The following is a 27688-nucleotide window of genomic DNA, read 5'->3' as shown; positions in this document are numbered from 1 at the left end:
GAGAGGCTGAGGGAACTGGGATTGTTTAGTCTGCGGAAGAGAAGAATGAGGGGGGATTTGATAGCTGCTTTCAACTACCTGAAAGGGGGTTCCAAAGAGGATGGATCTAGACTGTTCTCAGTGGTAGCTGATGACAGAACAAGGAGTAATGGTCTCAAGTTGCAGTGGGGGAGGTTTAGGTTGGATATTAGGAAAAACTTTTTCACTCGGAGGGGGGTGAAACACTGGAATGCATTACCTAGGGAGGTGGTGGAATCTCCTTCCTTAGATATTTTTAAGGTCAGGCTTGACAAAGCCCTGGCTGGGATGATTTAGTTGGGGATTGGTCCTGCTTTGAGCAGGGGGTTGGACTAGATGACCTCCTGAGGTCCCTTCCAACCCTGATATTCTATGATTCTATGATCCCTTAGATCTATCAGGAGATTTCTTAAATCACATCCTTTGATACTGAAGTGACTTTTCAGCTAACCCCTTTGATTAAGGTAAGGGCTTGAACTGAGAATCCAAGACAATTGCAGAAAGAAGTCACTCGTGAATTGTGGACCATCCTCTGTTGTTAACTCATCTGGAAACCTATGGTGTGCAAAGGGCAATTTACAATGATGGATGACATAGTTACTTGATATGTTGTGCAACAGTTCAATTTAAAAAATAATTAAGTAGGAGTTGATTAATAAGAGGTAATCTTTCCCTGTTAAGTTCAACTAGAACTGCACCAACTTTGGACAAGGGAGTTCAGGAATCTCATATGGTTTCAGTTCTTTTGCATTCTGTTTCCTGTATTGATTGCAGCCTTCAAGCTCAGATATGTTCTCTTTAATGGCAGCATTCATGCTTGGCTACAATAGGGCATCTTGGTCTCTATTCTTACATGGTTCGATAGCCAGATAAGTACTGTGGAAGATGCTTTGCATTTGTGATCTCATGCTTATGACATGATGTCATTTGGACAGAATGCCATCAGATGCAGCAATTCCATCTCTGGTTGCAGTAAGTTTTTATACTTGGAGGTGGTTGGGCTTTTTCCATTGACTATCTGTATAGAATTCTTCTCTTCTGTTCTCATGAGGTTGGGTCGTTTGGTGTTTCTCATTGGAACTTGTCAACTTTTGTTTTGGAAATGGATGGGTCATATTACTTCAAACTTATTTTCCTGTAGCTCCTTGTTTTCATGTTGATAGGAGTTTAAAATTGTGCCTAATATAAAAAGCTCCTTGCTGGGTCTACATTTCACACTCAATGAATTCTTTTGCAATTTCACAATCACTGTCTGAAGCCTAGGCACAATGGTTTTGGTAAAGTCGCTTTTAATGGCTTATGGTCTTTCTCAACCTCAATAGGTTTCTGTCCATAAACATACTCATGAAACTGCTCACAATCATGTACAATTACAACATTTCCACTTCAATTGAGCATAATTTTGTTGGGTTTTAGCCCATGCTTTGGCTGCATCTGCTACTGGGTGATCATCTGGCAGAAGGGCAGCTCCTGTCCCAGGAGAGGTGGTGGCAGCTGAGATCTTAGGCTTTTTATTAATTTCAAAATATTTCAGTACCAGTGCTTCTGTGACAAAAAATTTTAATTCCCAAAAGTTTTTCTCTTGCCAGTTACATCCCAGTGCCGTTCTGAACTGCCCTCCACAAGCATTCTGAGTAGAGCCCCTAACTGCAACAAGTGAAGGATCAGTTTGCTTATCTATGCTAATCCAACCATCAATCTATGTAAGATCTCCTTGTCTCATTCTATTTGTCCAGTCACTTCCATCTTTCCTGGGTCCAGCTGAATTCCTTTGTCACTGAGTATGTGTCCTATGTGAGCTGTAGCTCACGAAAGCTCATACTCAAATAAATTGGTTAGTCTCTAAGGTGCCACAAGTACTTCTTTTCTTTTTACAACTCATTCAGCATTTCTCCTCTCCAATGCTGTGGCCCACTGCAGAATGTGTCCCATCCTGTCATTTGGTTGATCATTTTCAACCCAACTTAGCAGATCATTGATTAATACTTCCACTCTGTCCAGCTCCCCTAAGATCCAAGAAACAAGGCAATGCTGAAAGGACATTGTTTGAACATATGTCTACCAAAATGGAAGTTGGATGTTCAGAGTTTTGCATTTTCACTGCTGAGTTGGACCTGCCAAAATGCTTGGCTTGCTTCCAAAAGTGAATTATTATTGCATTTTGAAGTCTAGACATGAACTCCTCAATTGTCCTCATGGGGAAGCATTCATGTTTGGTGGCCTTATCCAAAACTTTTGGATCTGTAGAAATCCTGAATGTGTTTAAATGTAGAATGTAACATGGCGACCACACTGTTAGCCCAATAGTACCTAACTTAACCATCTGGCCAAGTTCAGTTTTTATGTTATCTCTCAGTGCTAATGGGACTTAACTTGGTGCATGTATTTTTGGTGGCAGACTGGGATCTATATCAGCATGACGTATAATATCCTTAAATGCATCCCAGTCCATTAAACAGCTCATGAAACTCTTTAATATCTTTTGCATCCTGTTCTGTAGACAAGTTATACACCTGTTTGATCATCTGTATTTGCAGCCGTCTCCTTAACCTAAGCACGCATGAGGCTTCCTGTCCCACTATTTCTGAGTGGTATCTGTTCTTAACAATGCCAGTGGGGCTTTGCCACATGGGTTCATTTTGAGCCTGCTTTATTAATCAAGTTGTATTTTCTGTATTAACATTGGGCAATCACTAATCATTTTTCATATGTGATCTGTGATTATCTTGGCTCCGCTCCAGGGTCAATTTTGAAATTTATTTGTTCCTTTATTTCTAATGTTGCAGGGCAATCTGCCGTATAACCTTGCTTTGTAAATATATTAAGAGACTCAACAAAAACTCTTGTTACTATATCATCAAATAGTCAAACCGATAAATTAAACAGTAATAAGTCACCAGGGCCAGATGGTATTTGCCCAAGAATTCTGAAGGAACTCAGATATGAAATTGCACAACTACTAACTGTGGTATGTAAGCTATCACTTAAATCAGCCTCTGTGCCGGATGACTGGAGGATAGCTAATGTAATGGCAATTTTAAAAAAGGGCTCCAGAGGCAATCCTGGAAATTGCAGGCTGGTAAGCCTAACTTCTCTACCAGGAAATTAGGTTGAAACTATAATAAAGAACAGAATTATCAGACACACAGGTGAACACTATATGTTCAAGAGTCAACATGGTTTTTGTAAAGGGAAATCATGCCTCACCAATCTATTAGAATTCTTTCAGGGTGTAAACAAGCATGTGGACAAGAAGAAAAGGAGTACTTGTGGCACCTTAGAGACTAACCAATTTATTTGAGCATAAGCTTTCATGAGCTACAGCTCACTTCATCGGATGCATACTGTGGAAAGTGTAGAAGATCTTTTTATACACACAAAGCATGAAAAAATACCTCCCCCACCCCACTCTCCTGCTGGTAATAGCTTATCTAAAGTGATCACTCTCCTTACAATATGTATGATAATCAAGTTGGGCCATTTCCAGCACAAATCCAGGTTTTCTCACCCCCCCCACACACACATACACACACACACAAACCCACTCTCCTGCTGGTAATAGCTTATCTAAAGTGACCACTCTCCTTACAATGTGCGTGATAATCAAGGTGGGCCATTTCCAGCACAAATCCAGGGTTTAACAAGAACGTCCGAGGGGGGGGGTAGGAAAAAACAAGGGGAAATAGGTTACCTTGCATAATGACTTAGCCACTCCCAGTCTCTATTCAAGCCTAAGTTAATTGTATCCAATTTGCAAATGAATTCCAATTCAACAGTTTCTCGCTGGAGTCTGGATTTGAAGTTTTTTTGTTGTAATATTGCAACTTTCATGTCTTTAATCGCATGACTAGAGAGATTGAAGTGTTCTCCAACTGGTTTATGAATGTTATAATTCTTGATATCTGATTTGTGTCCATTTATTCTTTTACGTAGAGACTGTCCAGTTTGACCAGTGTACATGGCAGAGGGGCATTGCTGGCACATGATGGCATATATCACATTGGTGGATGTGCAGGTGAACGAGCCTCTGATCGTGTGGCTAATGTTATTAGGCCCTGTGATGGTGTCCCCTGAATAGATATGTGGGCACAGTTGGCAACGGGCTTTGTTGCAAGGATAGGTTCCTGGGTTAGTGGTTCTGTTGTGTGATATGTGGTTGCTGGTGAGTATTTGCTTCAGGTTGGGGGGCTGTCTGTAGGCAAGGACTGGCCTGTCTCCCAAGATTTGTGAGAGTGTTGGGTCATCCTTCAGGATAGGTTGTAGGTCCTTAATAATGCGTTGGAGGGGTTTTAGTTGGGGGCTGAAGGTGACGGCTAGTGGCGTTCTGTTATTTTCTTTGTTAGGCCTGTCCTGTAGTAGGTGACTTCTGGGAACTCTTCTGGCTCTATCAATCTGTTTCTTCACTTCCGCAGGTGGGTATTGTAGTTGTAAGAATGCTTGATAGAGATCTTGTAGGTTTTTGTCTCTGTCTGAGGGGTTGGAGCAAATGCGGTTGTATCGCAGAGCTTGGCTATAGACGACGGATCGTGTGGTGTGGTCAGGGTGAAAGCTGGAGGCATGTAGGTAGGAACAGCAGACAAGGGTGATCCAATGGATATAGTGTACTTGGACTTTCAGAAAGCCTTTGACAAGTTCCCTCACCAAAGGCTCTTAAGCAAACTAAGCAGTCATGCAATAAGAGGAAAGGTCCTCTAATGGATCAGTAACTGGTTAAAATATAAGAACCAAAGGGTAGGAATAAATTGCCAGTTTTCACAGTGGAGAGAGGTAAATAGCGGGGACTCCCATGGATCTGTACTGGGACCAGAGCTGTTCAACATATTCACAAATGATCTAGGAAAAAGGGTAAACAGTGAGGTGACAAAGTGTGCAGACAATACAACATTACTCAAGATAGTGAAGTCCAAAGCAAACTGTGAAGAGTTACAAAGGGATCTCACAAAACGGGCTGACTGGGCAACAAAATGGCGGAAGAAATTAAATGTTGATAAATGCAAAGTAATGCACATTGGAAAACATAATCCCAACTATATACGTACAAAATGATGGGGTCTAAATTAGCTGTTACCACTCAAGAAAGATATCTTGAAGTCGTCGTGGATAGTTCTGTGAAAATATCTGCTCAATGTGCAACAGCAGTCAAAAAACCCACCATAATATTAGGAACCATTAGGAAAGGGATAGATAATAAGGCAGAAAATATTATAATGCCACTATATAAATCCATGGTACCCCCAACCTTGAATACAGTGTGCAGGTCAGGTTGTCCCGCCTGAAAAAAGATATATTAGAAATGGAAAAGGTACAGAGAAGGGCAAAAAAAAAATTATTAGGAGGGTGGAACAGCTTCCATACAAAGAGAGATTAAAAAGATTGGGACTGTTCAATTTAGAAAAGAGATTACTAAGGAGGGATATGATAGAGATCTATAAAATCATGACTGGTGTGGAGAAAGTGAATAAGGAAGTGTTACCATCCTCTTCATATAACACAAGAATCAAGGGTCACCCAATGAAATTAATTGGCAGTAGGTTTAAAACAAACATAAGGAAACATTTGTTCATACAACTCTCAGTCAATGTGTGGAACTTGCTGACATGGGGTGTTGTGAAGGCCAAAAGTATAACAGGATTCAAAAAAGAATTAGATAAGCTAATGGAAGACAGGTAGATCAATGACTATTAGCCAAGATGATCAGGGATGCAGCCCCATGCTCTGGGTGTCGCTAAACATCTGACTGCCTGAAGCTGGCACTGGACAACAGGGGATCTCTCACTTGATAATTGCCCTGTTTTGTTCTTTCCCTCTGAAGCATCTGGCACTGGCCATTGTCCGCAGACATTATACTGGGCTAGATGGCCAGTATGGCCATTCTTATTTTTTTGTGATCATGGTTTTGTCTTCCAGTTGTATATTGAGTCTCACTCTCCCTGATCTATGGAAAGTTACTCTGGTGTGACTTTCCTGTTTAGACAAGGCCAAGCTCTCATTCTTTCTCCCCTCTGTATGTCCATTCCTCTTCTATCTCATTCCTCTCTCTGTTCCCCGTCCCTCTATGTCTAACCCTACATCCCTCTCCCATCCCTCTTCCTCTCGCCTGCCGCGACACAGCTTACCTCAGAACTGAAAAATCCCTGGAAAGCACAGCCATTGTCTGGTTAATTTCACAAGCCGTTTTCTGCACATCCGTGAAGCCTTTATTATTTATACAAATGAGCCTCCCATTTCGAAGAGCAAGAGACTCCAGGGGCCCCACACACACACATGGTCACTTCCAGCCTTTCCTGCTCTCTCAGCCTGAAACATGATCAGAGGTAACAAGCAGATGCAGAGACAATCATGATGTGTAAACCTAACCCCAGGCAACCCCCTAACTCGAACCCCACCTGATCATGGACCTTCATCCTAAACCCAACTGACACTCCAGCCCCTGCCTACAACCTAACTTAACTCCCTCCCCCCACAACATCCTGACCCCAGCCGCTGCCCTAATGTCCCCTGATGCTTACCAATACCTAAATCCGTAACCATAATACCCCAACTCTAGCCATCACCCCAGCTCACACTTAACTCTCAGCCAACTCCAACCCACAGCCTAACGCTAACCTATTCCTGAGCCAAGCTCGTGCCTTGATCTCATTCTAACCCTCACCTGAAGCCTAACCCTAAGCCTCACCCTGATTCCTTCCAGCCCACATCCTAACTGCAACCAGTGTCCTAACCCTCACCCCAAATGCGAACACAGTCCTAATCTTACCCTAACTCTGACCTCAATCCCACCCCAACCAATACCCTAACCTGCAGCCAATCCCACACATCATCTAACCCTCACATTCCCTTAAGACCACCTCCAACTCCCTCCCACCACCAACACATTAACCCTTGACCCAGCCGACATCCTAACCCTTAACTAGATCAGAAATCTAACCAACACTTTCACTGAAACCCAACCCTAATCACCCTGATCCTTCCCCAGTGCTTCCCTATACCCTAAAGCCAACCAACAGCTTCATCTGCACCCTAACACTCACCTACACCCAGGCCCTCCCATAATGCTTCCCTAAACCCAAACAAGAGCTTCAGCTGCACCCTAACATTCACTTATAATCCAACCCTAAGCACAATGTCACTTCCACCCTATCCCCAATGATTGTCCCATCCTATTCAGTTTTCCTCCCTGCTCTCAACCCAACTCTCCTCTGACCCCATCCCTAACCACATTCACTCTCATTCCCCCTCAATCCGACTTCTAACCCCAAACCTTTTCTTAATGCCAGCACCAGCCCCAAGCATAATGCCATCCCTCCCACTAGCCCTAGGCCTACCCCTTTCCCCTTTGGCATAGACCTGCAGCTTGGCCCCAGGACATCTGGAGGGGTACATCTACACTGCAATTGAAACCTGTGCTTGTGTTGTGCCAGCTGACTTGGGCTTGCAGGGCTCAGGCTAAGGGGCTGTTTAAGGTGTAGACTTTCAGGCTTGGGATGGAGCCCGGCATCTAGAACCCTGCAAGATGGGAGGGTCCCAGAGCTCGTGCTGCAGCCTGAACCAGAACATCTCTACTGCAAATAAACAGCCCCTTAGCCTGATCCAAAGTCAGCATGGGCCAACTGCAGGTGTCTAATTGCACTGTAGACATACCCTAGAAGTGATCTGGGTGGGAGCTGTGACCCCCAGTGCAGGAGCTTCTCCCCATCCGCTCTTTCTCACTCTTCTGTTTTACTGCCTTGGCTCTTTCTTTCCCATTCCCTCTCTCTCCATTCCCCTCACCAGCTCTGTCTCCTTTCATCTCACTGTGTTTGTATTTGGGTTGGAAGGCAGCAGCACTCACCGTGCAAGGCAAGCTCTAGAAACCTGACCCTGCAGTGGGCGCAGGGTCTTGTCCCAGCCCTGTCTGTGCAGCCCTCCTTCATGCAGCGAGCAGGAAAATGTGTCAAAATGGGCCATAAAGTTCTGTGCTGGGGCTCACGCCACCGTGGACTGGGCCAAAGCAAACACAGGAGGGAGGGGGAGTTACACATTAGCACTTCCCTCCCAGCAACCCCGCCCCACACCAGTGAACAGCTCCCCCCCCCACACTTGCACAGGCAGGGGTACACACATACACAACCCGCTGGTGCGCTCCCAGGCCTACACACACCCAGAGGAGCTCTCCCCCTCACCTAGGGGGAGCAGTCCTTGCATAAAGCTCCTTAATCTGCCAGCACGAGAGAAGACCCCAGCCAACCAATGTGGATTTGCTCACTCCCGGCCCAATGTGCTTAGTGTAGAGGGAGCTTTACTTTCCTTGCAGCTTCCAGTGCAAGATCCTGCCTCCCACATTGGGGAGCAGGGTCCCACAGGGGGAGCAGTGTGAGGGGCAGAGTGAGGGGTCTCTTTGGGGCAGGGTCCCACAGGGCGGGAGCAGTGTGAAGGTGTCCCATAACAGAGCAGGCACAGCCAGATGGACTGGTGCTAGCAGGGGGAGTCCCTTCCCAGATCCCCACATCATTGGAGCTTAACTAGTAGTTTGTTTCTTAATCTCTTTGCATCTTTGACTGTGAAATCTGACATGAAAGGGCATCATATAGCTTCCATCTGTAATAACCATCCCGGTACTTCCACCAGCAGGGCAGCCAAATACTCCCAGCTGTTGGGGTACAGAAGAATTGCAGTAGCAGGGGGGCTGCAAGTCAGGATTATGGGGCATCTATTGAGCTATGTGGTGGGGAGCCTAGAGCTGGTATGGCTGTGGCCTGTGGGTCAGGATTGAGGGGCATTGGCAGAGCTGTTGGGGTGGGGATGGGGAATAGTCTAGGTCCGGGATAGCTGAGGGGCTGTGAAGCAGGATTTAGAGGCATTAGTGGAGCAGGGGGTGGGGGGAGAATCCGGGCCTGGAATAGTTGGGTGGCTGTGAGTCATAATTAAGGGGCATCAGCAGAGCTGTGGGGGAGGGGAGCAAAGGCAGGCTGTGAGTCAGGGTTGAGGGGCATCAGCATTGTCGCCCCCACCACGGGAGATATGACGGGGAGATTCCTGGAGCTGTGATGGGAAGTGGAGTCTGGGGAAGGCAGCTCCCTCGGCTGCTGAGCGAGGTGCCAGTTGGACAGGAAACGTCTTGGAAACGAGACGTGACCTTTATAAAATAACAGGCTAATTGGTTTGTCTTTCATAACCTGCTCCTGACGTCAGGGGAGATGACGGGATCCCAGGCTGCGGTTTCCTGCAGGCCTCTGCAAAGGTCATTGCGGGCCACTCCCAGGCCCTCCCTATATTAGGGTCTCCCCCCTTTGCCCAGAACAGCTCCCAGCTCCTTCCCAAGTTGGGGTCTCCCCTCTCAACCCCTGGGGACAGCACACAACTCCCTTCCAAGTAGGAGTCCCCCCTCACCTCTGGGTCCCCCCTCACCTTCCTGAGTCTCAGTGCCCCCCTTGACTTCAGGACATCTCCTAGTCCCTCCCCAAGTCGGGGTCGCCTCTCATCCCTGGGATAGCCTCAGCCCGTCGCTGATTTGGGGTCCCCCCCTCACACCCTGGTAAACCTCCCAAGCCCTCCCCAAGTTAGGATTCCCCCTCATTCCTTGGCAGGGCTCTCTGGCCATCCCCAAATAAGAGATCCCCCCTAGCAGTCTGGTATAGCGCCCAGACCTGCCTCGAGTTGGAATCTCCCCACTTACTTCTCAGTGTTCTCCTGGGTTCTCTCCATGTTGGGGTTCCCTCTTACCTCCCAATACAACTCCCAGCCCTTCCCCCCAAGTCAGGGTCTCTCCTTGTGCCTCAGCATGACTCCTCCCTCCCAAGTTGGGCTCCCACATTATTCCCAATATGACTCAGACCCCTCTCTGAGCTGGGGTCAGTATGACTTCTGGCTGGGGTCAGTATGACTTCTGGCCCCTGGCTATCCAGTACCACTTCTTACCCCTGCTAGCATTGCTATTCTAGCTGACAGGTCCTGACATGGTGTCCACATTCCTTACCAGGGGACTTTTCCCTGCTTCCTGCCCATCTCAGACTCCCGTGGGCATTCCATGTGTCATCCCAGCCCATCACGCTCTGCTGGGACTCATCTCAACCTGGCCTGGATGCCTCTCCATGAAGGGAGTAGCAGGGGGCTGAGGCCAGGGCTGGGATGCATAGAATTCGCCTGAGCCTATTGACACCTGTCTGCCCTGCCAAGGCCCTCCGCCATCCCCACAACCTGCCTCAGAGAGATGCCACCTCCCCACACACTGCTCCCCTCATGGGAACCCCCACCCTGCCCCAGAGCCCCCACCTCCCCATACATTATTCCCCCTGTGGGACCCTGACCCAGAGAGATCCCCTTTCCCCACACTGCTCCCCCCATGAGCCTCCCCACTATGCCCCAGAGAGACCCTCCCTCCCTGCACACTATAGGATCAAGTTCAAGGGCATTACAGTAGATTCTCCCCCATTCCCCCCGTCACATTAGTGAGGTCTGTTTAGTCTGTGGCTCCCTAATCACCTCGAGCTGGGCTGCTCTCTCTGTACCTCTGTAAATACCTGTCTGGATCAATCCATCCTCGGGCCCAGCCTGGCACTGATCTCCCCTGTCCATCATGACCTCTACCATCCACATCCTGCACACCCAGCCCTACCCTGAAGTGACATGCAGAGAGCAGGTGCCAAAGGGGGCTCTGCCTCTGAATCTCCAGCCAGTATTCCCCAGGGCCTCCCCTTTCTGGAGCTGGCCAGTGTCATCCTCCTTACCCACCAGTGACTCCCTGTAGTGTGGGAATCCCCCAGCCCCGGTGTGCATCCCCCCCAGAGATTCCCCTCTGTACAGCTCTCAGCCCCACCCCCCTACTTTAGAACAGGACTTGAGGACACCACCTACACTGGCTGGTCACAGGGAGCAGAGGTTGGTGCCTCCCTCTGCTCAGATCTTGTTTCCTTTGTCTGACTATGGCCTAAGACGGCAGCTCCATAAACAAGGCTGTTTTCCCCCACCTTGACCCCAAGAACATCCTGCACAGGGCCTTTTGTCTTTTAATGAAAGTTAAAATTGTTTATAGGAAAAGAGAGGGCTGTGTCAGGGTTGAGGAGAGCCAGCAGAGCTGGGAGTGGGGAGCCCAGGACTAGGACAGCAGGGGGCTGCATGTCAGGGTTGAGATGCACTGGCAGAGCTAGGGGTGGGGGGAACCCAGGGCTGGGGTAGTCGGAGGTGGTGTGCTAGGACTGACACGTCTCCAGAGCCTTGCAAGGTGCTAATGAAAGAACCTGGAGCCTTCCTCACCGCAGACGAGAAAGTAAGAAAGTCTGCCGTAGCGTTAATAGTAGGTGACTCGGAGTACCCAAATATAACCCGCCCAGGTGCCCCGTCGGAACTGGCCTTGGAGAAATGCTTTCTCAAGACCATATAAAGGATTGTTTCTGTGTCTCTCGTTCTGGAGCAGCTGGGAGGAGAGGCTGCTCTGGACTGAGTTCTGAGTAACCCAGCTGGGTCAGGTCAGGGAGTCGCTGGTTCACAGCGACTGCACTGCTGTGTAATTGAGTCTGATGTGCTGGCAGGAATAGTGTTGCCTGCAATGGCCCGGTGAAAGCAAGTGGCCAGGAGGGGAACAGAACAAACTGCCGATGTTTGCAAGAAGCAGTCCGAAGGGGAGCAGGAGGAAACGAATCCTTGGAAGCAGCACGGAGGCTGCTGAGGGCTCCACTGCTAGAGTCACTGCCCAGAAGGAGAAGCACGAGCAACCACAGCAGCAGCCAGTGGGCAGGTATGAGAACACAGCAAGGCCCAACCCACATCCTTAGGGATCAGGAGATCCAGGGGAGGGCAGTGGGGCCTGAGGGGTCATTTCCAGAGGCCATTTCCTACCCTTGCATCACTACAGAGTGATGACTCTATTAAACAATGCAGTTAGCCTATGGAACTGGATGTCAGCGAGGCCGAGAGCTCAGACCAAAGGATCGGATATCTCTGGGGTCATAAGAGCTTCTGCTGCTGTGTTAGGCAGGGTGAATGTGTTTAAGGGGCCTAAGCCCACCTGCAAACCACTAAGGATTTGTCTAGATTAGGGGAAAAGGGTCATGGTTAGGTCAGGACTAGTGAGCTACTTCCAGCTAACTCTGCTCCACTTCCTTTATAAATCTAGACATAATCAAACCTAAATTTCTCCTTGGGCAGGTTCTTTGAGGGCCTCTGTGCTTCCCATTTGTGGGGCCGAGTGCCCTTGGTGTCCAGCTTTGGAACCGCCCAGAAAAGCTATGTCTACAGGAGGGTGCATGCGATATCTCGTGTGAGAGTGATGTCATCTACTCTGTGTAAAGGCATGTACCCTTCTCTGTGGTGGCAGCGAAGGACTGAGGCAATGAGCTAAGGGAATTTGGGCTAGAGGCTCTCTAACCCTAGCTTGATCTTTCCTCGTAAACAACTAGCTTTTAGTGTAGTATAGGTGATTCCAGTGGTGATAGCCCTTCCCTTGTCCCTCACTGGGGCTACGTCGGGCCCCACAACAACTTCAAGAGACGTGCCTCTTGTCCACCAGTTATACCGGAGACAAACACCCACATCTCATGCCTCCTATGCCATGGTGAAACCCACTGGGTAACTTCATATACAGTCTGTCATGCCTTCACTCCCCATGACAGACAGCAGAGATATTGGAGGCTCCTCTGGCTTTTCAGTGCCTGCAGCCTGATACCTTTGATGGACCCCTTGGAGTATTGAGACCAGCCTCTGTGCTGCACTCTTCTGACACGGGAACCCAATACACACACTGCCACTTCAGCTTCAGCACTGCCTTGAATCATAGGCTCAAGATGGGAATCTCCTCAGCCCGCTGTGTGATGCGGATCCCGCACTCAGTGTCACTGGGGGCAGTTCACTCTAAAGTGACAAACTTGGCATTGCCTACTAAGGCCTCAGTAGCCTTGGCTCTAATGCAGAAGGCGCCAGCCTCAACACCTACTCTGCACTGGGCACCATTACCCTTGTTCTCGACCCCGTCCTATCACCTGACACAAACTAACAACAAACTCACCCCAAGGGTCACATAGTTGCTCCTTTGTCACTTGGAGCGGTCATGATATCTCAGACATCAAAGCAAGAACAACCACAGGAATGGTTCTCAGGAGATACTCCTTGCTGAGGTACAATGGCCTAACACCTGCATCCCCAGGGAAAATCAAAGACCTGCCTTTGAAGGCATGGACCTCTTGAGTGACAGAACTGACGAGGCCCTGGTCTCTTCCAAAGACAGGCTCCCTCACAACACCAAGGGACATGGTCCCACAAAGGTGGTATCACCTGCCTCCAAAACGTGCTCTGGCCAACAGCCTCAGCAGCACTGAAGCAGGATTCCTCACCATGCATCCTCAGCCCCCAGAATCAGCCCCTAAGCAGCAGCTCTGATGGTGCAGTCAAGAGCTGCATACATCACATCTCCAGTCCTTTGTCCCTCCTCATTCTCTCTCTTCTGACTTTGTTTCTCCTCCTTCCACCGTACCTGGTGCATGATTACTTCCACTGTCTGGGTACTAGACATCATCTACAACTGATATTCCACCCAGTTCTGCACCAGGCCACCTCCCCCTCTTCCCTCCCTCTTCAGGCACCTGTCTCACCAGAGAGTCCTGTTGGAAGAGCTGGATTCCCTTCTCAGGAAGTGAGCCATAGACGTCCAGCAGATCGTCAAGGGATATTCTGATCTCCAAGGAGAGCAATGATCTGAGACCCAACCTAGTCCTCAGAAACCTCAAGAGGTACATAAGGACATTCAAGTTCAGGATTTTCACAGCAAGGGACATCATCCTACCATTACCCCTCAGGGATTGGTATGCGGCTCTTCTCCTCTCTGGCAAGGGGAACATGGAGGAGGACCTGCTCAGCAGGAGCTCTCGGGATCAATGCGAGCAGTCCTGAAACCAGCAGTGGCCAGAGCATTATTTCACAGATGGGATCACCTGGTAATAGACCTCTTCACATTCCAGCAATACACAAAATGCCAAGTGTACTGCTCAAGAGCACACAGGAACAACATCTCTCTCACAGTTTCTGCTGGCCTGGAGCCTCCATCTTCTCCACATCTTGGCTCCTCCTCCTCTGATCCCCAGAGTCATAAGGGAGAGCAGATTGGACAGAGCCAATGTTATATTAAGAGCCTTTTTCTGGCCTCATCAGCACTGTTGTCCAGATCGCATTGCAGCTGACCAAGAAGTAACCTTGTCTGCTTGCCTCTGTCCTCAGGTCTCCTGAGTCAACTGCAAGGGAGGAGTCTGCATCCCAACCCACAGACACTCCCCTAGCAATGTGAAGGGTAGATGGATGACCTGTTGACCAGTGTGGACTGTTTCGACTCTCGGAGGGCTCAAGCCATTCTCTTACAATCCAGGAAAGGGCTCCGTCCTCAAATGAAAACTATTGCCATCTGGCTGCAGGTAAAGGGCTCACTCCATCACGAACTGGGGTCCTTGCAGTCCTAGAGCATCTTCTACCCCCTAATTCCCAGGACTTCACCTCCCTATGGCCCAGTATCTGCTCATCATTTTTCTGTTAAAAACAAACCATCTTCTCTCCCCGAACAGTCTCCATGTTCCTTAAGGGCATGGTAAATGCATTTTCCCCCCATGAGGAGCCCCCACCTTTATGGTCTTCTCCTAACAAAGCTGACGGGCCTTCCTTACAGAGCTCAGGTGCTGAGGCCCACCCTTCTCCCTGTGCTTCAGAACCCAAGCTCCAGCCCGAGCCACAATGTCTACACAGCACTTTTTAGCGCTGTAATGCAAGCCCAAGTCTGCAGACCTGGGCTCTAAGACTTGCTGCCCTGCGTTTTTAAATGCAGTGTAGATGGACCCTCAGTGTTCAATGTGGGTCCCCAGTCTTCTAAAACAGGAAGGTAAAGAGACATAAAAGGCAGAGTCAAGACCATGAGGTCCCACTCAGGATAGAGGGCAGTTGAAGGCAATCTACCTACCTTAGCATGTTACTACCTAGGCAGAAAGAGAGAAAGGGTAGGGCACCAAACTAGGCAGCAGGACTCCTGGATTCTCTTCAAGCACTGCCATTGTGTGACCTGGGGCAAGTCCCTTCCGTTTTGTGTGCCTGTGTTCCCCTGTTTGTAAGAGGGGGGCATAAATGATCCTGACTGGCTGACTCATGGGATTTCTAAAGCTACACTCCTTTCTAAAGAGGCCTCTCACATCCTCCATCCCTGCCCCTGGGGCTCTTGCGGTCTGGACGGTGCTGTTGAAAGGCAAAGTGTTGTTAAATGTGGAGTCCGGGGAGCAAGGGAGGGGCCCTGCTCCGGAGACAGCAGGCAGTAGAACAGCTGGAGCTGTTGAGGGCAATAAATCCCTAGGAGCTGATGACCTCACCAAGAGTGACAAGGCTGCATCACTCACAAAACAATGTCAGTGAGGAGGGTGTGCATCACCCCAGACTCCAGGATTGACAGAGCCGGGAATCCTGTTAGCACTACCATGGGAAAGAGAAGAGACCCCTGCTTAGGAGTAGGAGTGGGACACAGCAGCCTGGCTGTTGGGAGTGGGCAGGATAATGGAGCTCTTTCTAGCCTCACTGAGTCCTTGGAAAGGCTTAACAATAAAGCTCCCTCTCTGGATGTTGTGTGGAATCCTGGGGTGCCTCTGAGATGTGTAAAGACAGAGCAGTTATTAGAGCATGGGCACATCTAGCCTGGTATTGCATCTTTGACAGTGCTCCATATCACCTGCTTCTAAGAGAGCTTCAGGAAACCCTGGGGTGCGGAGTTATGGGATAACATGCCCACCAGTGTAGTCTCTAGCTCCCATCAGCTGGGGGTGGGCTTCACCCTGCGGCAGGAGGGGTTTGGTCCCTCCCAAAGTTCTTGGCTATTTTGAATCATTGCTGTTCTAATTGGGTGTTCTCATTCTCCCTAGAAATGCACGACCTTTTTATGAATCCTGCTGAGCTCTTAGTTCCAGTAACACCTCACGGCAGGGAGTGCCACAGGCTAAGTGTGCGTGGTATGAAAAGCTGTTCCCTCTGTTCAAAAGTTGCTAAGAGGATCAGGGAATAGGAAGGAAGGGTTTACCACCGGCTGTGAAGAGTAGACTGCCTGAAAGAGTTGGATTTGGTTCTGTGATTTAAGGAGGAAGGCTGGGCTCATGATTGCACCCATAGGCTGAAACCCATGAGAGGTGGTGGGTTCAATTCCTCACTCTACCACAGACTTCCTGTGGGAGCATGGGCAAGGCTCTTCACCTCTCAGTTACCAGTAAAGTGAAGACAATGGTCCTTCTTTTGTGTATCTGGTCTTTTAAGACTCAGTTCTTCGGGGCAGCGACTGTCACTCGCTATGTGTCCGCGCAGCGCCCAGCACAATGGGGGCCTGATCTTGGTTGGTGCCTTTCAGTGCTGCTATCATCATAGTATTACAGATAGAAGCAACATAGAAAGGAGGAGGAGAGTGCATTAAATGCTGAGGTTTGGCCAGGTCTTAACACAGTGTTTCCCAACGTATTGAGTGTGGGGGTTGAAAAACTAGTTTGGAATCAAGGGGCATCAGCTGAGCTGTGGAGAGGGGAGCCTAGGACTGGGATAACAGAGGGGCTGTAGGTCTGGATTGATGGGCACTGGCACAACTGTGGAGGAAGCCCAGAACTGCAATAACAGGGGGCTGCAGGTCCAGCTTGAGGGGCATCAGCAGATCTGGGGCTGGGGAGAAAGCCAAGGACTGGGATAACAGGGGGCTATGGGTAGATAAACAGGCATCCCAATTGTTCCCGGGGTGGGGAGCAGCTTTCATTTTAAAAGAGTAAGACTCCAGCTGTTCTGGCTGGGAAGAAAACCTTGTAAATATGAACCAAGTCTAATTGATGCAGCCTGAGTTTGCAGAGAGCCCGAGACAAAGGTTCTGAGGTGTGAACCGCCCTACTGGTTTCACTGGGCACTCACTCCCATGCCCAAGATGCCACTTTAAGTGTCAACATTGTTAACTCTTTCACTGCTGGTCAGAGCACATCAGAAAGTTGGGGGGAGCATATTTTTCAGCTGTAAGATTATACGGGTAGGCCTTTAACCACAAGGCGGATGCTATTAGTTGCATTTGCCTGAAGGGGGCACCCAGTCTTCCGAGGTTTGGGGAACATGTGTTAACACCAGCCAGTGATTATTTTAATTAGGACGTGGGGACAATCTGAGGCATATTCCCTCCAGACCTTCCCTCGAATTCAACTGCTGCAGGGCAGGTGCAGGGGAGGCACTCTGGCAGCCAGAACTCCACGCTGCAAAGAAGTTACCTGTAGGCCCTGACAGGCCCTGAGTCAGCTGGAAAAAGAGCCAGGCACCATGATCCCCCATCAGCAATGGGGTCTGTGGGGAGGCACAAAAGTGTCTGGCTGCGATTGGGAGGGAAAGACCAGAATGAGGAAGAGACAGGGCCTGCTCCCCAGCATGAGGATGTGCCAGGAGAGGAGAGAGACTCAGGCTTGTGTGTGGAGATGTGCGCAAGGGCCTGGGATGGAGCTCTCACCCATGATCAAGGGGCACTCAGACAACTGTTCCTAATTGAGCCTCCGCCTGTGGGACTCACTGCTGCAGGTTGGTCCTGAGGCAGAGAGCTCACTGCACTCCCACAAGAGGGGGTATAGGCTCATGGGAATAGGGAGAGATTGCAGGGAGGGGATCTAGGTGAGCTCTGCACTCTCAGGCTTCTGGGCCTGAGCTGATCCCCAGCTGGGGAACAGGAAAGAATTAGGCACCATGGCACAGGATGGTGCAGTAAGGTGCATTGGGTGGTTTGCAACATCTGTATGAAACAGATGGAGGCAGAATATCAGTCTGGGGACCATTGGTCTGATCCAGCACAGCAGGATGGGAAATGGTACTGGGCTAGAGGGGCCCACTGGTCTGATCCAACCTGGTGTCTGTGGGGAGAGATACCAGCTTAGATGGGCCCTTTGGTCTGACAGGTAGTTGCTGGGCTGGAGGGAGAGAGGGAATATCATGCTGGGTGGGCTGGTTGGTCTGATCTGGGCTTGGTAGGAAAGGGGATACTGAGCTATAAGCCCATTGTCTGATTCAATGTAAGAGGGAATGGGTATGGGGTACTGATCTAGGGGGCTTATTGCTCTGATCCAGCATGGCACAGTGAGGGATGGGGGCTAGACAAGCCCTGGTGTGATCTGGTGCAGCAGCGCGTTGAGAGACAGCAGAGTAGATGTGCCCATTGGTCTCTCACAGTGTATCGGGGTGGGGCAACGTCAGGCTAGCTGGGCCCTTTGGCCTCTCCTGGTGGTTCCCTGGCTGGTCAGCACCAAGGTAGGAGCGCATGTCCTCCCCACCTCAACACACATGCACAACACTAGGGAAGGTGCTGGCTGCAGCATTTGGGTCTGTGCCTCCCAGGCAGCTAAGCAGACTGGGCTCTTAAAGGGAAAGTGCAGTGACTGCACAGGCCAAGTGACCCAGGTGAAGGAACATATGACACCTCGCTTTAATGGGCTGCCTGTTTCCTCCCCTGAACTGGGGCCAACTCCACTCTAGGCCCATGTTCCAGCACTCGCTCTGCCCTGCCAAACAGGCAGGGAGGGGCTGCCAGAAGGTTCACTGCAGGGGGCCGGGGGGGGGGGGGGGAAGAAGGGGAGGGGAGGGAAGGATGGGGGGAGGAGGGTGATGGGGAACAGGGGAGGGGCCAAGTGGGAGAGGAAACCAGGGAAGGAGGCGGGAGAGGAATGGTTCAGGGAGCAGAGGGTGAGGGGAGAGGTGGGCCAGAGAAGAAGGGAGGCTGTGGAAACAGAACCCTCTGGCAGGTGACTCCTTGACTTGGCTCTTGGCCTGGCCCTTGCTGTCTAGCCCCTCCCCACACTGGGTTAGAAATCTGTGGGCTCTGCCAACCCCAGCTCTGGAAAATAGCTCTGCAAGCATGACACACTTTTTCAATTAAGAGTTGGCAGGAGTGCATTCCGGCCCCCAAGCTGCTGGCAGGGTGCAGAGGGGATGAAAGGGAGGTAAGGCAGCGGGGCAGGACGGAAGGGGCCTGCTTGCTGCCTGCCACCCCCAGACCTCCCTCCCCTCACCCTTCACTCCCTCCGATTAGTTAAATTCCAGTCACTGTTTTACAACATGTCCAGCATGTTTCTGTTGTTAATGTGTGGGGAGGCTGTGACATCAGAGAGGCCTCAGCCAGTCAGTATGGAGCTTACCATAACTCATTAGCAAGCTGCTAGCCTATTGATTGCTTTGCAGGGGCATTGGGGCAAGGAGAGATCTCATGCTATGAAGTCACTGCCTGATGTCATTTCCGATTCATTTGACTCTATTCCCATCACTCCCTGTTTAAAAGTACAGGGGCAAATTGCATGTCAGCACTGTCATGAGCCGGGGGTGTATGAGACTGTTGCCATCTGCTGGGCTGAATTGGAACAGTTCAGCTGTGTGTCATAGGCACTGTACTTCTCATAGCAAATGGGGATTCTCCATTAGCTCAGTGTCCCACACTTGGGCTTCATCAGTAGGAGGATCCAAGTGCTATACCCACTGATGCTGTGATGTTGAGAGTAGCCATATTGTCCACAGAGTGTGGCTGGTCCTGGCTTAGTTAAAATAACTGAGATGCAGCTGCCTCTGGGAGGATGCAGCAGCTGTTTATACAGGGATCCCTTGTCTGGTGCCAAGATGTAGCCACCTCTGGGTTGGGGCCCAGCAGCTGTATAAACAGGGATTACTCATACAGTGCTGAGATGCAGCCTCTTCTAGAGTGGGGCTTGGAGCTGTTTATCCGCAGTTTATCAACTGTGATGCTGTCTAGGAGAGGCCATCTCCATAAGAAGTGCAAGAGGTGTAGTGAGGCAGAATGGAATTGCCCAGGTTGGGATTGGTCCAGGGCACGGTGTGAATACCTGAGTAAGGCAAAATGCTGCAGGATGCTCTTTAATGAAGCGTGCAAGTGGCCAGGGCCTGGGCATTGTGTCTCATGGGTGATTCATCGCAGGTGAGAATCACCTTCCTGAGCAGGATTCACGCACCAGCACGAGTAATGGGCATGTCCCCTCCATGGCCAAGAGCCAGCAGCCTACGCAGGCGTGTCTCCCTTTACAGCTCCTTCCTGCCAAGCCCAGCGGAGCTGCAGTGAGACACTGGAACGCTGCATGGTTCTGGAGACTGAAATCACCATGCTCTCGAACCTCTAACCTACAAACCTTGACAGCTCCCTACGCCTTAAAGCCCCAAGAGCTCTAACCGCCCTGAATCCCTGACAGCTGCTGAGCTCCCGATGGGCCCTGCAGCACCCACCTCCAGTTCTGAACCCTCTGTTCCCCCCCTTCCCTGGGGGCTTGGGACCCAGCAGAGATACTCAAACCTGGACTGGGCAGGTGGCGAGGATTGGAGACAGCCAGGCACACCTGAAAAGGCCTTTTAGACCAGCTGGGCCTTGACTCCCTGACACCCACAGCATCTGCCTCTTGCTCCCAGCTCTTCCCTGAGTGCTCTACAGGCTTTATGGCTCATTTGAAACAGGTGTGTGAGACACCCATAAAAATACCTGTCTGAGCAGCTGGGGCTGGAGGCCATTCAGGGTGGTGGGGAGGAGAACATGAGACAAGGTGTGAGAGACATACCTCCTGCCTCCCCGGGGTGCTGGGCTGGGGAACTGGCCTAGATGGCCCCAGAGAGTGCACCCCATCTGCCTCTCCTCTACCGCCAGCCAGAGCACATTCAGACCCAACCTGAACACAGCCCTGGGGCAGAACAATGGGGTGACAGCTCCAGAGACACATTCATGTCACAGCACCTCCCACTGGAGAGGGTGGGAGTAGGCAGCCATAGGTTCCTCCTCCTCCCCAATGTCACAGCACCCCCTGCTGGGAAGGATGGAGCTGGGCAGAGGAAACACCACCCTCTCTCTGGTGTCACAGTGCCCTCTGCTGATGAGGGCAGGTCTGGGCAGTCACAGGCTCCTCCTCTTCCCCAATGTCCCAGCGCCCCCTGCTGGGGTGGGCGGGGCTCAACAGAGATAGGCTCTGCCCTTGCCTGTGTCAAAGAGCCCCCTGAGCTGGTCATTGTGTTCCCTGCAGGAGATTCTTGGGGGATCTTTGCCTTCCTGTGCGCAGCACTGTGGAACCTGCCCGCGGTCCCCGCCCTGAACAGCACAGACGAGGTGGGCGCTGGTCAGTCCATCCAGAAGACATACGACCTCACCAGGTATCTGGAACACCAGCTGCGCACACTCGCCGGCACCTATGTGAGTACAGGGAGGGCTATGGAGCAGGGCATAGCCCTGTGATCCCATCTCCCCTTTCCTCACCCAACCCTGCCTGTCCTCAGCTCTCCCGCTCACCTCTCCTGCCCCTTTCTCACTCCCATGCCTCCTGTACACTCTCTGTTCTCCTCCCACCCCCAACTTAGATGTCTCCCCGGAGGGGTGAGGGAGGGTTGATTCCTTTCTGTCCTCCTTGGGGGGTCTTGGTAAATGACAGGCTCCCAAAAGTGATTCTCCCACCCCAGGGGAGCTGGGGGGGGTTGTAACTCAATCTCCCCCCACCCTGCAGCACACGAGGGAGCAAGGATGACAAATGGCTGAGGCATGTTCTGTTATAGGATCCGGCTCTGCATCATACTGATGTGGTCTGGGGGCTGAGTCGGAAGACAGCTCTTGGAGTAGAGGAAGGAGCTGCAAATCCTCTGCCTCTCCCTGATTGGGGGTCTCTGTCTCCCATCCCCAGCCCCCTCTCTATTCTTGGCCCAGTTCTCCACATACACAGACCCCCACCGACATCCCCTTCTGGGGAGCTGCGGCTCCCACTCTCCCTGTCTGCACCCACCTGCCCCCGCTCTGTCATGCATATCTCCGAGCTCACACCCTCCCCACTGTGTGGCTCTAGCCCTGGCAGGATGCCCTGCATCATGCCCCCTCCCTGTCCTGGGGCACCGGGGGAGTCTCCCACTGTTTACACTCTGTTGTGCTGTCTCTCCATGGGGTGAGGTGAGGCCCGTGTGTCAGAACTCGCCTGGGAGACGCCCCGGCTGGGCCACGCTTCACCACGCACAGAACAGGCACCCAACCATGGCAACGGGGGACACCGCCCGCATCAGACCCATGGGCCTATCCAGCCTGGTATCCCTCTCCACCCGGCTCTGGCAGACCAGACCCACAAGCCCATCCAATCTGTATGTCCTTCCTCCATGCTGGGCCAAATCAGACCCTTGGGCCCATCAAGCCTTGTATTCCTACCACACTGGATCAGACTAATGGGCCCTTCTAGCCTCATCTCCCTGGCAATGTCCAATGGCAAAACTTCCCATGGATATTGTCCACCCTGACCTGTAGATTTCCCTTCCCTCTTTAGAGTTTTGTGCAATGGGTTATAAGAAACCCTGGGTAACTATAGGCCAGTTACCCTGACACCGATCCCGGGCAAAATCATGGAAAGGCTTAAATGGGATATAACAAAGAATTAAAGGGTGGTACCATGATGAATGCCAGGGAGCCATGTTTTGGAAAATAGAGCTTGTCAGACAAACCTGATATCCTGTTTTTTGTTGCAATCACAAATTTGATGGATGAAGATAACTGTGCTGCCGTAACATACATTGGTATCTGTAAGGCATTTGGCTTATTCCCGCAGGATAATCTGATTAAACAGTACTGTGCAGAATCAGCCTAGCCCATATTAAATGGATTAGAAACTGGCTAACTGATAGAGCTGAAAAATTAATTATAACTGGGGAATCCTCATCCAATAGGGGTGTTTCTGTTGGGGCCCTGCAGGGATCCCCTCTTGGCCCAAAGCCATTCGATATTTTTATCATTGATCTGGAAGAATATACAAAATCACTGGTGATAAAGTTAGCACATAACACCAAAATCGGCAGTGGTAAATTCTGATGGTGACAGGTTAGTTAGACAGATTGATTTGGATTGCTTGGTAAACTGGGCCCGTGTGAACAAGGTATGTTTTAACAGAGCCAAATGCAGGAACATACATTCTTTGTTCCTAGATGTCGGTCATGCATACTGGAGGAGGGACTGTGTCTTTGAATGAAAAGGACTGGGGGGTCATGGTAGATAACCAAACAAACATGAGTTCCCAGTGCAATGCTATAGCTCACATGATCCTTGGCTGCACAAGCAGAGGAATGTCCAGTGGGAGCAGGGAAGTGGTGTTACCTCTGTGTATGGCATTAGTGAGGCCATTACAGGAACAGCGTGTCTGGTTCTGGTGACCATATCAGAAAAACTGGACGGGGTTCAGGAAAGAGCAACAAGAATGAGGCGAACTCTGGGAAAGTCTGTGGGATGGTATTTATCTACTGGGGTTGTTGAAGAGAAGGTTAAGGGGTGATTGACCCTCATCAGTAAGTACCTAGATGGGAAGATGATACTGATGTGGGAGGGCTCTTTAAACTAGCAAAGGCAGAAGTCAGCAACGCTCAGGCTGGGAACGAGGCGCAAACCTTTCAGAGGCTCTGTGAATACTACTGGCAAGTGTCACTCGGCAGCACTTTCATTTTTTATTCCAAATTCTTCACACATTTTTATCAAAATTGTTTGGGTTGGAAAATGTTCAATTTCCCCCTCCTCCTTTCATTGTGTTTCCATTTTGACACAGAAAATGCAGGTGAGAGAGGAAAACCTTTAAAAACCCAACCTCAAATGTTCATGGGTGGGGGCGGGGTCGATGAAAAATGGAAAATTTTGAAAAAATGAACATTAGAGGGTGAAAATATCCATATCTGAGATGAAAGACCATTTTTGGACACTTGATACAATTGTTCAGTAGGTCGCCAGACTCTAAGCAATGTGCCATCCTTTGGGGCAGCTTCCCACAGGGCAGAGCGAGCAGGTTCCTCTCCCTGGATTCTTTCTTGTCACAGTGGGGCTCTTTCTAAAGGATCTGCTCTAGTGCAGCAGTTCTGGGCTGGAGACAGGAAACCCCAAGGATGGCTCCCTGGCCTGGGTTATGCAGGAAATCCGACTAGATGATCTCAGTGGCCCCTTCTGGCCTTAAAGTCTAGGGCTGTCTGAGTTCTCCAGTGGTTAATCCAACTCAGCAGCCCCAGTGTAGGACCTGATCCCATGACATCCCTTGTCAGCTGTCTGCACCTGGAGGTGTCCTTGGCCTTTGCTAGAGCTCCCCTTTCTTCTAGGGTCATGGGGTAGGGTTGGAGGGCACTCAGCAGGGGGAAACCCAGCTTGTGTGTCTGTTTCAGCTCTCTCCTTCTGGTCACATGTGTGAGGCATGCTCCCATGTTCACATGTCAGTGCATGTTAGTGCTCTTCAGTCTCTCTGCTTTCACTCCAGCTCACTCTGTGTCTGCCTCCTCAACACACCTCTGTGTATGTCTCCCCCTCTTCCCCCTTTGCTCCCGTTCCCTCCCCCATCCTAGGGTGCTCACCTTGTCTCTGCACCCCCACCTGCTTCCGCTTAGGCTTGCGCAACGGATGGGGAGAGATGTCTCCATTTGCCTCCGGGCAACACTGAGGAAATTAATTCATCTCCTGAGCTTGTCAGATTGTTCAGGTGCCCATGCCGCCCCACCCGCAGCGGTGACACACCTCCCTTCCACTCCCTGATTCTCCCTGAATCCCTGCTAGGGCTCCCCTGCTGCTGCGGGGGCTGCTCCCCATGCCATCCTGGGGGACGGGGAATCCCTGGGTGTGGGGAGGCAGGGGGGTAGCAGTTTGGAGGATAGCTATGGGAATTTGCATGTGTGGAGGCATGTTAGCAAGCATGTGTGAGAGAGTGAGCACATGTGTTGAGGGTGAAAATGGTGTGTGGGTGTGCCCGTGTCTGGGGCTGCATGTGTGACAGTATGTGTGTGTGGTTGTGCATGTCAGTATGTGTTGGTGTGTCAGTGTGTATGGGGGTGAGTGGGGGCATGCGTGTGTGTCACTGTGCAGATGTGGGGGTGAGAATATGCAGGTATGCAGGATGGGTATGTGTGGGATGTATGTGTGTGAGACAGTGGGCATGCATGTTGGAGTGTGTGTCACTGCATGTGTGTATGGAGTGTGGAAGTACCTGAGAGTGAGAATGTGCACTCATGTGAAATGTACGTGTGAGAATGAGTATGTGGAGGTCAGCATGTGTCTGCGTGGGGTGGGGGGGGTCAGCATGTGGGGCAAAGAGGGTCAGCATATGTCTGCGTAGGGCAAGGGGGGTCAGCGTGTGCCTGCATGCGATGAGAGGGGTCAGCATGTGAGAGGGAGGGTGCTGGGGCTGAATAGTTTCCCCAGCCCGGCATTGTTCTCCATCCTGTGCATAGGCCCAGGCGGTGAACACACCCCTTGCCCCCCCCCTTTCACTGTCTGGGGGGGAAAAGGACCCCCCTCTCCAGAGCACTCCGATGGCCTTGGTTCACCTCCTCTTCCCCACTCAGCCGCCCGTAAATTACCTCATCCCTGGGGCCACCAGCCGGTTCCTCCTGCCGCTTCCCAGCCCCGTCATTAGGGCCTCACCTGTGAGACAGGGCCCCCCCTTCCCTCCATCATCCGTGCTCTGAAGTGTCCTCGCCCGTGCCAGGGGGCACAGGAAATTCCACAGCTCATGACGGGGCAGAGGCAGCCCTTTCCGGGAGCCACAGTCCCCGAGACTTACTACCCCCAAGGCCCAGCAGTGCTTCCCCCACCTCATGGCATTTTGGTGCCAGTGTTCCCACTCCAGCCCCCATTATCTCCTCCTCTGCCCCCCACAGGGGTTCCCCGACTCCATGCCCCTGCCTTGGTTGGCAATACCCTCTGGCTGTGGGGCTGAGGGGCTCCGGTCCCACAGACTTTTATCCCTCCCCCCAACATCCTCTTTCATGCAGGGACTGGCACTGGACCCTTTGGTGCATGGGCCAAAGCCTGTTATCCTCATGGCATTCACTCCAGAGCCACAGCCTCCTGTCCCCTGCACCTGGCCAGGGACAGGCCCTCCGTGTCTGTCCTCACCAGGGGCACCCACTTGGCAGCCAGTTATGCTGGGAGAAGAAGCCATGCCCTTCTGGGCTAGAAGCCACCAGCTGAGGGGTTTAGGGAGCCCGTGGACTTGGGAGAGAGGTCGATTCAGACCTACTCACCATGTACTCCCGCAGGCAGCACTCCATCCCGAAGCTGCAGGGCCAGGGCTAAGGGCCACAAATGCCCCCGGTCGCTCCCAGCCTCACCCAGCTGCATTATGCCCCATGACTGAGGATCTCCTTCCAGCAATGGACAGGGCTGAGCTGTAGGGCTCTTGAGTATCACTGGCCCCTTCCGGTGCCTCCCCTTTACCCCCATCCTCTCCCAAGAGGGATTTGTTCCCGTGTCTCCTCTGCTGGACATCTCCTTGGGGCCACTTAGGAGGGCCAAGTGGCAGCTGGGGTGTCCCCATGCTGATCCCCTCAGAGTCTCTGGCCGTCCTTGGGTCAGGCCTGACCCCAGCAGGAGTGTCCGAGGGTCGCATTGGGTTCTGTTTGTGTGAATCTAATGACCTCTCTCCCCTCTCTCACCCACTGCAGCTGAATTACCTTGGCCCCCCCTTCAATGAGCCAGACTTCAACCCTCCCCGGATGACAAGGGCCGAGATGGTGCCCAGTGCCACTGTGGACTTTGAGTTGTGGCGCAGCCTGAATGACAATGCCCGGCTGGCAGCCAATTACCGGGCCTACACGCACCTGCTGTGCTACCTGCGTGGCATGGATGGGCAGGTGGCCAAGGCCGAACTGCGCCAGAACCTGGGCCACTTCTGCACCAGCCTGCAGGGCCTGGTGGTGAGCATTGCCAGCGTCATGTCCTCGCTGGGCTACCCGCTGCCCAGCCCACTGGGCAGCACTGACCCCACCTGGGCCCAGGGCCCGGGTGCCACTAGCTCCCACAACGACTTCCTCAAGAAGATGGATGACTTCTGGCTGCTCAAGGAGCTGCAGACTTGGCTGTGGCGCTCCGCCAAGGACTTCAACCGCCTTAAGAAGAAGGTGCCGCCCGCTGCCCTCATGCTGCGCCTCGAGGCTAGGGGTTTCTGACCCCTGCCCCCCCACACCCCATCACCACGCTGTGCCTCGAGGTACAGGACATCTGCCCCCTCCCACTCCACTCATCATGCTGTGCCTCAAGATAAGGGGCTGCTGACTTTCACCTCCCCTCAGATCTTCCGAACCTCCAAACCCAGGCCCCACTGTGCCTCCCACCCCTTACCCCTCTCCCTCCCTTCCATGGTTCCCAGCCTCCTTCCCATCTGTTATGCCATGCAGCACGTCCCCATCCTTCTCTTTCCCTCCCCCCACCTTTTTCTTATTCTCTAGCAAGAGACCTATTTGCTTTCCAAAACAGGGAAATAACCCTCCTTCCCCCAGTACAGCCCAGAGCAGCAATAAGCCCCACCCCCAGATCTGGACAGCAATAACCCCTTCCCCTTTCACCCAGAGCAACAATAAACCCTACCCCCATGTGCTCTGGGCAGCAGTCAGCACTGTCTGTTTACCATGGGCAGCCCTAAGCCTTGTCTGGCTTTGTCTCTTGCTGCGTCATACTCTGTACCTCTGGTTTGATCCAATTCTTCCTCTGCGTCCCCCTCCCCTGCTCTCATGCACGGAGACCTGGACTCATCCAGCCTTTCCTCAGGTTCAGAGCCCCTGACACTGGCCTGCAGCCTGGCCTCCATGTTTCTTTGGGTGCTTCCAGCTCTGCCCTCCATGCATCACTTCCCTCATGGCTGGGGGCAGGGGCTGAGATAGGCAATGCCACCAGCGCCAGCCCTCCGGTCACACCTGCAAATGGGGCAATCTCACC

At 51.5% G+C, this 27688-nt stretch overlaps 1 protein-coding gene across 4 annotated transcripts in view; it reads left to right on the top strand.

The window, feature by feature from the left end:
• CLCF1 (cardiotrophin like cytokine factor 1) overlaps window positions 1–26996 on the top strand; it is a 38543-nt gene extending 11547 nt beyond the window's left edge. For 2 of the 4 annotated variants that reach the window (XM_084630401.1, XM_084630400.1), the window contains exons 2-3: window positions 21012–21178; window positions 26419–26996. In XM_084630401.1, the coding sequence (XP_084486527.1) occupies window positions 21012–21178; window positions 26419–26922 (671 nt within the window). In that variant the 3' untranslated portion in view covers window positions 26923–26996. Of the gene's footprint in view, window positions 1–20272; window positions 21179–26418 lie in introns of those variants that run through there. The other 2 variants (XM_084630402.1, XM_084630399.1) reach the window with 2 other exon arrangements.
• Window positions 26997–27688: the final 692 nt, after the last annotated feature.

Source organism: Lepidochelys olivacea (assembly GCF_965140295.1).
Source record: "Lepidochelys olivacea isolate rLepOli2 genome assembly, chromosome: 6".
In the NCBI taxonomy this organism is placed as follows: Eukaryota; Metazoa; Chordata; order Testudines; family Cheloniidae; genus Lepidochelys; species Lepidochelys olivacea.
Note: the sequence above shows the minus strand (reverse complement) of the source record. Positions and strands in the feature narration are given on the sequence as shown.